Below are 16510 nucleotides of genomic sequence, written 5' to 3' on the forward strand. Positions count from 1 at the left end.
GTTTATTGCATATAACACTATTTTCATCCTTCTACCCAGTGGTAGTGGATGTGACTATCTTGCACTGTTCAAAGTAAGGTAAAAAGGTAAAACAAATATAATATTCATGCAAATTTTATGCACTACTTTCACTTCTCTACTCTATCAAGACATCTTTGATTGCTCTGTTCTCTGTGTTTTTTGAAGAACTATTGTAGTACAATTTCTAGAACAATATTTTTCCCTTAGCACTCTCCATCTTAGTGTAAATATTTCTTACTAACAAGTTCTCTGACAACCTAGTGATTTAGATAAAAAAAAAAAAAAAAAAAAAAAAAAAAAAAATATATATATATATATATATATATATATATATATATATATATATATATATATATATATATATATATATATATATATATATAAAATAAAATTAGAAACTGTTTGAAACAAAATATATTAATTTGATATTTGAGAAAAAATAGACTAATTTCTTCTTCGCAACAAAACAAAGATTACTCAATATGCTTAAAAACTGACAAAGATATAGCCTTCTGAATGAAGGATAAAAAAAAAAAAAAAAAAAAAAAAAAAACATATGGTGATTGTTTTGGGAAGATTGTCCCATCGCATGCGAAGAGGCGGGTATCATTCAGGAAATCGTGATTTTACTGCGCTAAACATTTGAATCTCTCCCCCTCATTATTGGTCCTGGGGCAAGTGGAGGTATCTGGCATCTTTTCTAGCTCGCCTCCTCGAGCCTTAAGACATGTTCCCACACAATAGGTCATCTTTTCCCATTTGGAGGCGACATCTGGCAACCCCTGTGACCCAGAGGGAGGAAATGGTATTCTGAGTGATGTTATGTCAATGTTACTCGGTAGTGACATCGAGGATAGTGATGAAAATGAAGGCAGTGATTTTTTTATTGAGACAGAAGAAAGTGAAGACTCCAGTAATGATTCTGATAGTGAACTGGGAGATAGAGACCAATCCTCACAGTGACGTTCATAAACCTCACGTACTCCCCTCAAGCAATGCGCTGGTGTGTGTCACCCATGGTTGCCTCTACAGGACTGTGCTTGTCGGCTGAGTCATGTGACTCCCATTGCTAATAAGAGTTGCCAGAGTCCAATTATTATAGAAATCTACAATACAGTACGTCCTCATTATACGGTACATATGCGAACCCATTATAACATGTAATAATAGGGGATGTGTTCCAGCACATCGTCACCCCTACGGACATGAAAATACATGAAAATAGTCATATAAAATAATGTAAAGTACTGCGCAAAAGAAATAAACAGAAAATATTTTAATTTACCTTTCACTCGCCATGTATTCTATCAGATGATGTCCCTTCCGAGGTTAAGGGACAATAGGGATTTCAGCCCTTACTCATCTTCCGCTGAGTGGGCAGACGAGGCTCTGATGTGCAGATCCATTACATTCTTCCCAGCTTTTTTTATAGCTTCACGATTCTTTAACACAGTCCAGACTGTCGGCTGGGCCCAAGTTTCGACTTAAGGCAGACGTACCTTCTCCCTGCTCTTTCCTCTTCAAAATATCTAATTTTACCTCCAATGTCAGACTACTCCTCTTTTGCTTTGCCTTTTCAACTCCAGCAGTGTCTGCAGAATGTTTTGGGGCCATTATGGGTGTCACTGTGCATTGTGATAATAATATCAACAAAAAACACACCATAAGGATTTCACTTGTGTTCAGTGGGAAACACGGGAAGAGACTGATTGTTGTAGTGGCATGGTGGTGCTACGGTACGGTGTAAACAAAACATGGGCGGATACCGTATCTGTGAATTTTTCTTACTATGAATAGAATCAAGGGTAGTAATTATCAAACACTATAACTGTGAATTTACCAGATAACGAAGTACCATATAAGGAGGACTTACTGTACTTGTAATATGTGGCTTCCTTTTCTTTTCCTGTTTTGCATATCATTTCATATTTCTAAGTCTTCATTTTCAAAACGGAAGTGCAAAAGTTCCTACTTCTACATCAAATTAAAATGCCCTAAAGGAAGGAGAGAGAGAGAGAGAGAGAGAGAGAGAGAGAGAGAGAGAGAGAGAGAGAGAGAGAGAGAGAGAGAGAGAGAGAGAGAGAGAGAGAGAGAGAGAGAGAGCACGCACGCTGTGTTATCGGAGCTTGGGAGGGTATTTCTTACCGCCGGGCTCTGACACAGCTTCGGGGAGAATTTTTTATATACAATAACTTTGCTCTCAGAAGTCATAACATGTTGAAAACTACATCATTGTACTAAGAATAACAAAGAGAAATATGCTTTTATAAGGAAAAAATCTTTAAGCATTTTCGACGTGTTATTTTCCCCCGCTATAACAGATGGAAAGTAAGTCAGCTCCCCAGATTTTAAGGGTTAAAGTTTAAATATCCCACAGCTGCCATTAAAAACCACACCAGCCTGGTAATCTTGGTCACAATACTTTCTCCTTCCTCTTCACCAGTACCTCGTGTTTACTGTCATGCTTTTGGAGGTGAGAGGTAGTGATACTATTGGTGTGAATCCAAAAATGTTATATATGTAGCTTGCCTATGTAGTGAAGATTCTCATAAGATTACAGCTTCCCAAAGTAAATTTGCCTGTAAACGTTTTTATACTTGTACCAAGTGCTTTACTATTGAATGGAGAACGATGTGGCAATCTGATACATCATTTTAGGGAAATCCAGAGGCCGTAGGTAGGTATAAAGTGTTCATCACTAATGAGCAATACACACACCCTCTACTCAGTGAGATCCACAGACCACCAACACTACACGACAAACATTCTGGCGATCAAAGCAACTGAGTTAGGGCTATTAAATGCTACCAGAAAATAATAATTCAGTTCCATACGGTGACACATCCTTAAGAACAAACTTACTGAATTTATGGATCTGGATTCTTCATTTTTACTACTCCTTTTCTTGTCATGAGGGGTGGTTGGAGCATCATGGTCATTGGGATGGTTGGTGGCTGGGGACGGCGCTGGAGAAGACCCACATGCAGAAGATGGTGTTGACCCATCTGTACTGTCATGGCTACCTCCCAATACATGCTGTAGAAAAGGGACAATACTCAAGACTGGCTAAAATCTTTAATGTACCACTCCTAGTGTGAAATATGCTAATTATATGTTAAGATTCTTAATTCAGATCCAAACTTCAAATAAATGATGTAGACTACTTATTTACAAATGTTATTCCAATATAAATTTCTTACAACATTGGTAGCAAGAATCTCAATTCAATTTGTTGTTAATTTCACTATCTATGCACAATATACAAAGGATGCTTTAGTATTACATGCAATAACCACTCACAATCTAAGTTAAGGATGAGACATGTAAGGGGTATTACACTGCAATATAGCACACTTAACTATTAACACTACATATTTATGGGATTATAGGTTCATCTGACATAGCCACAAAAAATTTAATTGAAATTAATCATTATGGGGATAAGAGAAGCCTCTACACAGACAAGTTTCTGGATAATGTAAGATCCAGAGCACAATTGTTCAAATTATGATCAATGTGGATGAAATCAAGCTCAGAATTTATCTTCTAGCTTTTATGCATACACAAATCTTGTCATATAATCATACACTCTGAAACTACACAAAATTACACATGCACTTACATTCCCATCTTAGTTTGAGTACCAAGTCAAGACTTTTCAGTGACTCATGACACATAAGCTAATGTAATGCCCATTCACTGACAACTAGATGGGTGAAGAAATACCTAACAAAAACCTGAGAGAGAGAGAGAGAGAGAAAAAAGTATATCTGAGAGATGAAGTCCCTTCCATTCTCAATAACTGAAGACTATAAGAGAATATAAGATATTTGGGAACTAAAAATTCTTGTTATACCTAGCTACAGATTAAAGATAAAAAAAGGAAAACATTTATAATTAATGTGTAACCTCTACTGATTAATGTAATTATTATTAAACTGATATGGTATTGTTTCTAAGATCAACAAAATTTTGAAAAATGTTTTATAATTTATTTTCAGAAAAATGCCAACATTATCCTTACATAATGATGTTTGTATGCATTTCTCTTGGCAGTTTGTTGTAGTTTAATGAAGGAGCTCAACTATAATGCTGCCTTCAATGAACAGGGATGTACCATTCTTAATGTCAATTGCTGACAAAACAAATGCATTGAAATGAAAGACAGCTCCATCTCCTCCTATAGAGGGAGTCAGAAGCTGTCTTGGTATTGCTTGAAGATAATTTGGTTACTAAAATTAAGTTGCTCACCTCTTAATAAGATCACATAATACCTTCATCTTGGGAAAAAACAACAGGGATTTGGATGAGAAAACCTTAAAAAAAATATTAATAATAACTTATGAGGATTTTCATAAAGGAGTGAGATACTGACACTCTTAACACAATGTTACTGAGATCTAGCTTGCTAATATCCCTTACAGAAAAGACACCAATATTTGGTCTCCATTCATATGAAATCCTGTTAATTCTCATATAAAAATTTAACTAGTATTACTGATTGCTCTTTTGTTCAACACTTTGTATATTGCACCATTTTCAGTAAGTCTACCTGATTTCATGTCATCTAAGATCACATTTTAAAGAGAAACATGCCCTCAAAGAAATATGAAGACATAACATCATGCCCTGTCTCAAAGTTGAAATAGAAATATAGTTAGAGGAGATGGTTCCCAGCTTCCTTGTGTTGCGCTTTCTTAAGTCACCTTTTATAAGGAAGAAATAGTGATAGTATTCTTCTAACCAAGCTGTGGTGTGGCCAGGCCAAGTCTTTCCTACTATAGAGGAAAAATATAAATGTGGAAATTCTATACCATAGGTAATAACTGGCCATTTGCATTTTACAGTAATTATGGAAACTATGACAACATAATAGCAACATAACAACATATCAAATCTTCAAGAAGTGCAATCAGGCAGTGCATCAAAAGCTATATATGGCCAGTAGGAACTAAGCTGCTTATCCCTCCAGTTATGCATCTCACCATACACTGTCATCTCCCTGGTCATGCATTTGTCCAAGCAGTAATGTTTGGTTCTTTCACAAGTTTGTATTAATAAGATATGGTTACTTGTTTTGACAAGAAATCTAAAACATGGTTAAAGCAACAAAAACGAAGGTTCAAAAAGACACAAAACCATGAGCATACACAAGGACAAAATAGGGAGGATTTGGCCACACACCAATACTACCGAAACAATAACTTACTCCCAGTGAGATCTAATAGCACTAGTTCAGGAGGTGCTGTGAACCTTCCATTAAAGCTAGTTGTGATCTTGTTGAATGTTTCCCTTTGTGTCTCACAACTCAAGGGGGTAGTCACAGCCTACCCTCTAAAGACAGCTCTCCTTCTTCACACAAAACTACATGCACTTACCACACATACACCCTTCACTCCAAATAAAAAAAAAAAAAAAAAAATGGGACCCAAAATAAAAACGCCTCAGAGTCCCCTCTGGGAGGGACCAAAATGTCCCCAGGTCGGACACCTCTCCTGTTGAAGACCACAAATGCCTTGACACCTCCCTCAACTTTTTCTACATTAACTTCTGCAACATTCGCAGTCTTAGATCTAATTTTCAATCTGTGGAACACCACCTCTCCTCTACTAAACCTCATCTTCTTTTCCTCACCGAAACACAGCTGTCTGAGGCAACTGACAGTAGTCCCTTCTCTGTTCCCTCCTACTTTCTCTATTCTCATTTTCATTCCAAAGCTGGATGTTGCGTCTATGTACGCAACGACTTAACTTGCTCTCGTGCCCACGCTCTTGAGTCTTCGAATTTTCCACCATCTGGCTACGACTTAACAGTCACTCTCAAACTAAATTCATCTGTGCTGTTTATCTCTCCCTAACTCTTCTGACTATAGTAATTTCTTCGACTACTTAACTTCTAAAGTGGAGCACATTCTGTCCCTCTACCCTTTCGCTGAGATTTCCATTCTTGGAGATTTCAATGTTCACCACCAGCTTTGGCTTTCCTCTCCCTTCACTGACCACCCTGGTGAACTAGCCTTCAACTTTGCTATCCTCCATGACCTAGAGCAACTGGTGCAACACCCTACTCGTATTCCTGACCGTCTTGGAGACACGCCCAACATTCTTGATCTCTTCCTCACCTCTAACCCTTCTGCTTATGCTGTCACCCTTTCATCTCCGTTGGGCTCCTCCGATCACAATCTCATTTCTGTATCTTGTCCTATTTTTCCAATCCCTCCACAGGATCCCCCAAAGCGAAGGTGCCTCTGGCGTTTGCCTCTGCCAGTTGGGGGACCTGAGGAGGTATTATGCTGATTTTCCCTGGAATGATTATTGCTTCCGTGTCAGAGACCCATCTCTTTGTGCTGAACACATAACAGAGGTGTTAGTATCTGGCATGGAGGCGTACATTCCTCATTCTTTTTCTCAACCTAAACCTTCTAAACCTTGGTTTAACTCAGCCTGTTCTCGTGCTATACATGATAGAGAGGTTGCCCACAAAAGGTACTTGAGCCTTCCATCTCCTGCACTTTATATCTCTGCCCGGAATAATGCCAAGTCTGTTCTTCAACTTGCCAAACACTCTTTCATAAATAGGAAATGTCAAAATCTTTCAAACTCAAACTCTCCTCGTGACTTCTGGCATCTAGCCAAAAACATCTCAAATAACTTCACTTCTTCATCTTTCCCTCCTTTATTTCATCCTGATGGCACCACTGCCATCTCTTCTGTCTCTAAAGCTGAACTCTTTTCTCAAACCTTTGCTCACAACTCCACCTTGGACGATTCTGGGCTTGTCCCTCCCTCTCCTCCTCCCTCTGACTATTTCATGTCTACAATCAAAATTCTTCGTAATGATGTTTTCCATGCCCTTGCTGGCCTAAACCCTCGGAAGGCTTATGGACCTGATGGGGTCCCTCCTATTGTTCTCAAAAACTGTGCTTCTGTGCTTGCACCTTGCCTGGCCAAACTCTTCCAACTTTGTCTATCGACTTCTACCTTTCCTTCCTGCTGGAAGTTCTCCTACATTCAGCCTGTTCCTAAAAAGGGTGACCGTTCTAATCCCTCAAACTACCGTCCTATAGCTTTAATCTCTTGCTTGTCTAAAGTATTTTAATCTATCCTGAATAGGAAGATTCTCAAACATCTGTCACTTCACAATCTTCTGTCTGATTGCCAGTATGGCTTCTGTCAAGGTCGCTCTACTGGTGATCTTCTGGCTTTCCTTACTAAGTCTGGTCATCCTCTTTTAGAGATTTCGGTGAAACTTTTGCTGCTGCGTTAGACATATCAAAAGCTTTGATTTCAAAACTGTCCTCCTACGGCTTCTATCCTTCTCTCCGCAACTTTATCTCAAGTTTCCTTTCCGACCGCTCTATTGCTGCTGTGGTAGATGGCTACTGTTCTTCTCCTAAACCTATTAATAGTAGTGTTCCTCAGGGTTCTGTCCTGTCACCCAATCTCTTTCTATTATTCATTAATGACCTTCTTAATCAAACTTCTTGCCCTATCCACTCCTACGCTGATGATACCACGTTCTTTCAGAGACGTCCAACCTTTCAGGAAGTCAACAGATCACGCGGGGACGCCACGGAATGCCTGACTTCCGATCTTTCTAAGATTTCCGATTGGGGCAGAGAAAATCTAGTAGTTTTCAATGCCTCAAAAACTCAATTCCTCCATCTATCAACTCGACACAACCTTCCAGACAACTATCCCCTCTTCTTCAATGACACTCAACTGTCTCCCTCTTCCACAATGAATATCCTCGGTCTGTCCTTTGCTCATAATCTTAACTGGAAACTTCACATCTCATCTCTTGCTAAAACAGCTTCTATGAAATTAGGTGTTCTGAGGCGTCTCCGACAGTTTTCTCGCCCTCAACTGCTTACTCTGTATAAGGGCCTTATCCGTCCCTGTATGGAGTACTCTTCGCATGTTTGGGGGTTCCAGTCACACAGCTTTGCTTGATAGGGTGGAATCGAAAGCTCTTCGTCTCATCAACTCCCCTCCTCTGACTAACTGTCTTCAGTCTCTTTCTCACCGCCAAAATGTTGCATCCCTTTCTATATTTTATCGCTATTTTCATGGTAACTGTTCTACTGATCTTGCTAACTGCATGCCTCCCCTCCTCCTGCGGCCACGCTGCACAAGGCTTTCTTCTTCCTCTCATCCCTATTCTGTCCAACTCTCTAATGCAAGAGTTAACCAGTACACTCAATCATTCATCCTTTTCACTGGTAAACTCTGAAACTCCCTCCCTGCATCTGTATTTCCGAATTCCTACAACTTGTCTTCTTTTAAGAGGGAGGTATCGAGGCATTTGCTCCCCTAATTCTGGCTGACGGTTTTGGCACTTTTTGAACTCTTTGGAGAGCCAGCGCTCAAGTGGGCCTTTTTCTAACTTTCTTTTTTTTGCCCTTGGCTGGCCCTCTTCCCTACTAAAAAAAAATAAATAGATAAATAAAAAAAAAAAATAAAATAAAATAAAATAAAAAAATAAATAAATAAAATAAAAATGTATAACCCATTATTCCAGAGTATACATAAGATTAGAAACTTATTTTTCTGAACAAGGCAAATTCTATTTCAATGACAAAGAAGATCAGCAACTTATAATGAACATTGTGCTAGTTATCTAAAATTAAAAAATTATACTTTCATAATTGATAAATAGTTCACTGAAATCTTTTAGTGCTTCAAAAATTTTTTGTATTCTTTTTTTTTTCACTCACTATCTTTGTATTTATCTATTACTACTATTGTCATTCCTTGTAAGGTTTGGTGCCAATACATATAATAAAATTAGACTTTCTTTACAGACACAAACCGATCTCTAATTTCATGACGCTTATTTTCATTAAATTTATGACGAAGTGATTGACCACTATTGCATTTTCCACAAACATACAATTTCATCATCCATGCAGTGTATCGATGAAAGTTATCCTAAGCCTACATGCTTTAGGGTCTAAGTGATACTTTGCATTTTCTTTTTTTTGTCTGCATTCATATGAAATATACCAACAAAATTTAGGATAATGTCAGTGTTACCAGTCTTAGAAAAAAAAAAGGATATGAAGGAAGCAGATCAAGGAAGGAAGCAATTGAACTTTTCAAACTCTCACTACACACTACAGTGCTTTAATATATAACCAGTGATAATTCACAGAAACTGGCACATCATGATTTCAAGCCGCAAACTAAGTACAGTAAGGTCTCAGTTTACGTCAGAGTTACGTTCCTGAAACATGACGTAAGTTGATTTGTATGTAACTCGAGTTTCCGTACATTTCAAAGCATATTATCGAGTTTTCAACCAATCATTGTTTATGGTCATTCAAGTAAGTTAAAGGTTATATTGTTACATCATTTACAACTATGTATGAATATGAAACACAAGCTTGTTTTTGTTGTTGATTAGGGCCGCGAACGCGAAGGACTGTAGGTTGCCGAGAGGGGTGGACGCCTGAGGCCGCCAGGAGAGTGGGCAGGTCGAATGTTGTGACGTCCAGGGTGGACAGCTGGGAGCGTAGTGCAGTGTGGTGGGAGTAGAAGTGTGGGCAGCAGAGCAGGAAATGCAATAGTAAAGGGCAATAGGGGTCAGCAGACAGGCGCAGACAGTGCAAGTGAGCTGCGAGTGTCGTGTGGCCCAGGCAAAGGCTCCAGAGTTGTTATTGTTGTGATGGGTGCGTGAGCCCTCAAGGTCGTCGACCTCCCCGTTGTCATGGTAACGGGCTTCCCATTTTCTTCTTCACTCCCTCACACACAGCTGCTGCCTCCCTTCTCATGTCTTTTAATTAAGTCCTCTTTTTCTTGTAGCGTAATGGTTTTCCTTTTCTTAGCATCACTGCTGTCACTAAGGAGTTCCTCTTTGGTGCCACTGAGCAAGATACTAAGAACTTGAGTCAGTAAACGTAGAAGTAGGATGACACTCTTGCCAGGGGCGACGGTGTGGTGGAACTAAGGCAGGGTGTTATTGTATACAAGCGTGAGGCGGGCGGTGTGACGGGTAACCACTAGTGACGCCTGGCGGCCAACAATAACAATAAATCCCACGCTTTACGATTTATACATTTTCAATTTTTTTAATCTTAAATTGCCTTATAGTGGACTGACGTAACTACAAGTTTGACGTAACTCGAGACCGACGTAACCTGGGACTTTATTGTATTACTCGTGATTATGGTTCTTAAATAGCTCACTCTTGTTTCTGTAACTAGAGACTATGTTACCAAGGACATAAGAAAGCCAATTCCTTTTCAAGCATTGTCTGGATATTACAATAAATGAATGACTTAAAGCATACACAAATTTTAGGTTTTGAGATAAAACTTTCAAACATTTTAAAGGCTTTCAAAAGAGATTTACAACCCATGCAATGATTCAATTCTTTATATTTACTGATGTTATTTTCATGCTTGCTTCCTGCTCCTCTGAAATTGCTACCTGCATGCTTTTCTGATCCCATATGTCTACAGGAAAAAGATTATTCTTCATATTTTCATCTATCCTGTCCACTTTATCTAACAATAAAATGGTATCTGTATACTTTCGTCCCTACAAATAATGATCCCTGAAACATTGTCCTGCTACTCTCTTCAAACTTCCTATAACTGAAATTCTAGAGCTCATGAAAACAGCTTCAAGGCATTTCATCAAACAAATTTATTTAATCCTTCTTGGGACTCAATTTTTGGAGAAACATATATATTAGTAAGTTTGTCTCACTTATATTTAGTTTTATAACCTTTAGCCAGTGTTGTCTTGCAGGAGGAGGAGGAGGAGGAGGAGGAGGAGGAGGAGGAGGAGGAGGAGGAGGAGGAGGAGGAGGAGGAGGAGGAGGAGGAGGAGGAGGAGGAGGAGGAGGAGGAGGAGGAGGAGGAGGAGGAGGAGGAGGAGGAGGAGGAGGAGGAGGAAGAGAAGGAAGAGGAAGAGAAGGAAGAGGAAGAGGAAGAGGAAGAGGAAGAGGAGGATGGGGAAAGAGAAGAGGAACTACAAAAATAGGAAGAGAATGTACAAAAATTGGAGGAGGAGGAGGAGGAGGAGGAGGAGGAGGAGGAGGAGGAGGAGGAGGAGGAGGAGGAAGAGGAAGAGGAAGAGGAAGAGAAAGAGGAAGAGGAAGAGGAAAGGAAGAAGAAGAAGAAGAAGAAGAAGAAGAAGAAGAAGAAGAAGAAGAAGAAGAAGAAGAAGAAGAAAATGAAAAAATACAAGAAAAGAATAAAAGGAAGGAGGAGGAGGAGGAGGAGGAGGAGGAGGAGGAGGAGGAGGAGGAGGAGGAAGGAGGAGGAGGAGGAGGAGGAGGAGGAAGAAGAAGATGAAGAAAATAAAAAGAAAATACAAGAAAAGAATAAAGAGGAAGAAGAGAAGGCAGAGAAGAAGGAACAAGCATAACTATTATGTTACTGCACACTACTTACCTTGCCTACCGTTATTTCTGGAGTAGGGTAGTCAAGATCCTCCATGTCTATGTCGTCGTACAAGCCAAGGTTCTCGTTGAAGTCTGGGTCTTGCGATGACTCAATGTAGTATTCAACATCTTCTTTGATCATCTTAATCTGCAAAGAGTTACAAAGAAGATACAGTCATCATCATACTGGAAAGGCTTCACCATGAAATGTCCTCTTCCAGCTAATGGGAAATCACCAAGCAGCACTATCTCAAACACACTCCTTACAAGATGTCTTTATCATAATGGACATTCAGACTTCGAACGTAATTAATTCCAGAAGGCTGTTCGATACCTTGAATTGTTTGAAGTCCAAAACTGTTTTTCCAATAGGAAACAATGTAAATCGTTTTAATCTGTTCCAAGACCCCAGATTTTTACCTCAATAAATAAGAATTGAACTATGTATTATCTACCTTTTGGTACACATGGCACACATAGATGATGATGTGGGCAGGGCAAGGGAGGCTTGGCAGTCCATACATACTAATACAGATGGTTATTTCTGGATGATCTTTGCCTTTGAGGCTACATCCTAATACAACCTCAATGAAAACTTTGTTTTGTTTCACGTCTGTTACACCTTGTCACTACAGTAATTAAGAAATGTTTTTGTTAATTACGAGATCAAAGTACTCATATAAAATATTACTCAACCATCCTACCTGGTTATGTGACTCTGGTCAAACGAAAAACTGGTCAAATGTCCTGACCCTATCTGGGAATAAGAGCAAAGCGACAACACAGAACCAAAACAAAGTGGGAACTGATGTTTACCTTCTCCAAACGGCACTAGTGTCACCCGGATTTGCCGGATTTAGTCCCCTTCGGGTTTTTTCCACGTCCAAACTTTGTTTGAACTCTGAGGATACAAATTATCAAAATTTTTGTTCCAAGTCCAAGGGTTCACCATATCTAATTTTTTGTTGAAACTTCTAAAAACTCTGCCAACTCTTTTGCACATCTCAACATGCTCATTTAAGAGTGAGGTTTCAAGATACTTATCCCATTCTTTTGGCTAATTCTCTCAGATTTGCCTGGGGACTGGCATCTAAGTGGGCCTTTTTGTTTAATCATTTTGTTGCCATTGGTCAGATTTCTCCTCTTACATAAAAAAAGTAAACAATTACTCTTCACCATCTTCTCAGCATAGTCAAACTATTTCAGCCAGTCTCTTCATTACCAATATAAAAAATTTAACTATCTCTTTCCTCAACACAATACATACTATGAAGAGATGTGTCAGCCAATAATAAAAGGCAAAATAGACCTGAATAATATAAGAAATAAAAGAAATAAAAAATAACTAGCTATGTCTCCAGTTTAAGGAAATTGCAATGTCGATATAAATATGAAAAACAGAAGTATAATGACAAAATCAAGTACAATATACAATCTATATGCACAATGCAAATTTCAATAAATAAAATTTAAAAAACAATACAAAATGAAAGGAGATGCAAACTCCATGGTTACAAGTGATCAGTGGCTCCTTCAGTGTGTGTGTGTATTTACCTAGTTGTATTTATTTACCTAATTGTAGTTTTACAGGGCCTGGGATTTACGCACATGTGGCCCCATCTCCATATCTACACTTATCAAATTTTTCTTTAAAGCTATGCACACTCTTTGCTGACACCACTTCCTCACTCAAACTGTTCCAAGTCTCAACACATCTTTGCGGGAAACTATATTTTTTAACATCTCCCAGACATCTTCCCTTCCTCAGTTTCTTACTATGCGATCTTGTGCTTCTAACATCATATTCTTCTCTCAGGATCTGTTTCTCATTATCCACTTGATCCATTCCGTTAATCAATTTATAAACTTGTATCAGATCCCTTCTCTCCCTTCTCTGTTCCAGGGTTGGTAGATCCATAGCATTTGGTCTCTCCTCATATGTCATCCCTTCAAATTCTGGAACCATTCTTGTAGCCATTTTTTGTAGTCTCTCCAACTTCCTTATGTGTTTCTTTTTATGGGGTGTCCACACAACTCCTGCATATTCAAATCTGGGTCTTATTATAGTACTTATCAATTTCTTCATCATTTCCTTGTCCATATAGTGAAATGCTACTCCAATATTCCTTAGCAAATTATACGTCTCTCTGAAAATTCTATCAATATGGCTTACCGGTTGATTATTTTCTTCCATTGTCACTCCCAAGTCCTTTTCCTTTTTTACTTTTTCTAGTTCTACTCCATCTCCCATCTTATAGATTCCCACTGGTCGTCTTTCACTTTTTCCCATTTCCATGACATGGCTTTTGTCCACATTGAATTGCACCTCCATTTTTGCTCCATTTCCAGATCTTGTTTAAGTCTTCCTGTAGTGTGTGTGTGTGTGTGTGTGTGTGTGTGTATATATATATATATATATATATATATATATATATATATATATATATATATATATATATATATATATATATATATATATATATATATATATATATATATATATATATATATATATATATATATATATACAGTCAACCCTCGGCTATCGCGACTTCAGCTATTGCGTTTTATTGCTATCGCGCACCCATGAAAAGCTGCTAATATTTCATAATCGTGACCTCAGTTGCCTGCTATCGCGCGGCCCGCCATGATGTAATGGAATATCTGAGCGCTCATTGGCCAAAACCGCCTTCCTGCCAAGATCAATTCGACTATCGCGTTTTCGGCTATAGCGCGGCTATTTCGGCCCCAAATGGGCATGATAGCCGAGGGTTAAGTGTATGTATGTATGTATATATATATATATATATATATATATATATATATATATATATATATATATATATATATATATATACACACACACACACACACAGTAAGGTCTCGGTTTACGTCAGAGTTACGTTCCTGAAACATGACGTAAGTTGATTTTGTATGTAACTCGAGTTTTCGTACATTTCAAAGCATATTATCGAGTTTTCAACCAATCATTGTTTATGGTCATTCAGGTAAGTTAAAGGTTATATTGTTATATTATTCACAACTATGTAGGAATATGAAACATAAGCTTGTTTTTGTTGTTGATTAGGGCCACGAACGCGAAGGACTGCAGGTTGCCGAGACTCGAGAGGGGTGGATGCCTGAGGCCGCCAGGAGGGTGGGCAGGTCGAATGTTGTGACGCCCAGGGTGGACAGCTGGGAGCGTAGTGCAGTGCGGTGGGAGTAGAAGTGTGAGCAGCGGAGCAGGAAATGCAATAGGAAAGGGCAATAGGGATCAGCAGACAGGCGAAGACAGTGCAAGTGAGCTGCGAGTGTCGTGTGGCCCAGGTGAAGGCTCCGGAGTTGTTATTGTTGTGATGGGTGCGCGAGCTCTCAAGGTCGTCAACCTCCCTGTTGTCATGGTAACGGGCTTTCCATTTTCTTCTTCACTCCCTCACACACAGATGCTGCCTCCCTTCTCATGTCTTTTAATTATGTCCTCCTTTTCTTGTAGTGTAATGGTTTTCCCTTTCTTAGCATCACTGCTGTCACTAAGAAGTTTTCTCTTTGGTGCCATTGAGCAAGATACTAAAAACTTGAGTCAGTAAACGCAGAAGTAGGATAACACTTGCCAGGGGCGACGGTTTGGTGGAACTGAAGCAGGGTGTTATTGTATTCAAGCGTGAGGCGGGCGGTGTGGCGGGTAACCACTAGTGACGCCTGGCGGCCAACAATAACAATAAATCCCGCACTTTACGATTTATAAATTTTCAATATTTTTAATCTTAAATTGCCTTATAGTGGACTGACGTAACTATGAGTTTGACGTAACTCGAGACCAACATAACCCAGGACTTTACTGTATATATATATATATATATATATTTTTTTTTTTTTTTTTTTTTTTTTTCCCCTTCTTTTCTTTTTTCCCCTGAATGTGTAAATCCTTAAGTCACACCAGTTGAAAAATTCATAAGATTGTTAATAATGCACAGTACACCAACTTATCACTGTTCTTGAAATCCTCAAACTGTTCTATCAATATGGCAATAATTGCAGCAACAAGAAAGGAGAACCTATAAACACACATCAAATGTGACAATCATCCATCATAAACATTAATACAAATCCCTCATAGTATCATTGATTTAAAGCCAATATTACTTAGTTTTCCTTTAAATTACAAATAGTACATTTTACAAATTCTTAAGATAATGTACAATGTACTATATATAAAAACTATTTACAGTTTAAAGCCAAATAAACAATATGAATATTGATTTTTATTTCCTGATCAATCATCCCAATAACTGAAAATACTGGTCTCAAGACATTAATACAGAGCACCAATAGTTCCTAATAATTACAGGTAAGCCTTCAGTATACTGAACTGTACTAATGCTTCAAAGGCATCTCTAACAAAACTAAATAAGTGATCTACATCAAACATGATGAACAATCTGCAGATTTTGTCAAAATAATGGAGTAAGTTCATACATCAAATTCATAAAATACATCAAGAAAATGGCCACCACTAACCTGGTCACAGTCTATGGATTGGTTGTCAAGCATTCTCATTAAGATTTCCAATTTCTTAATGTGATACTGATGTCTATCAATATACTCCTTGAGGTCTTCTATTCTGTCAGACTTGTCTTTGTCCATTTTCTTCTTCTTTTGAGTTGCCAATAATGACTCAATTTCAGACTCAAATTGGTCCATCTGTGGAAATAAAGATTCATAAGCATCAAAACATTGGATCTATTACCATATGCTGCAATCCAATATAAATACTACATCCCCAATCTATAAACACATCACAATATATACAGCACAAACTGAACAGTGAAAATTTACAAACCTGGATGTTTAAGGTATCTATTGAGGAACTAAGCCAACTATTCACTTCTTCCCTCTCCCGCTGGGCTGGGTCTTTGTTTTGTGCTGCCCCGAGACCCTCCTTACTATACGCTTTGGTCTTGGTTTCTCTTTCTACCACTTTAAATCTTTCCATTTGCTGAAAAATTAAATAAAATGGTTAGACAAAAAAGTAAGCACCTTTCAAATACTACATACAGAAAACATGTGACAAAAAAACATTAAAAATAAAATAAAAAAA

At 38.3% G+C, this 16510-nt stretch overlaps 1 protein-coding gene across 2 annotated transcripts in view; it reads right to left on the minus strand.

Annotated features, from left to right (window-relative positions):
- Positions 1-16510, minus strand: part of LOC123517706 (CCR4-NOT transcription complex subunit 3-like) — a 59187-nt gene that overhangs the window by 28866 nt on the left and 13811 nt on the right. The window contains exons 3-6 of one of the 2 annotated variants that reach the window (XM_045278065.1): positions 16253-16408; positions 15931-16113; positions 11432-11560; positions 2884-3057 (exon numbers count right to left, since the gene is read on the minus strand). In XM_045278065.1, the coding sequence (XP_045134000.1) occupies positions 2884-3057; positions 11432-11560; positions 15931-16113; positions 16253-16408 (642 nt within the window). Of the gene's footprint in view, positions 1-2883; positions 3058-11422; positions 11561-15930; positions 16114-16252; positions 16409-16510 lie in introns of both variants that reach the window. The other variant, XM_045278064.1, reaches the window with a different exon arrangement.

This window comes from Portunus trituberculatus, chromosome 42 (assembly GCF_017591435.1).
Source record: "Portunus trituberculatus isolate SZX2019 chromosome 42, ASM1759143v1, whole genome shotgun sequence".
NCBI classification, from domain to species: domain Eukaryota; kingdom Metazoa; phylum Arthropoda; class Malacostraca; order Decapoda; family Portunidae; genus Portunus; species Portunus trituberculatus.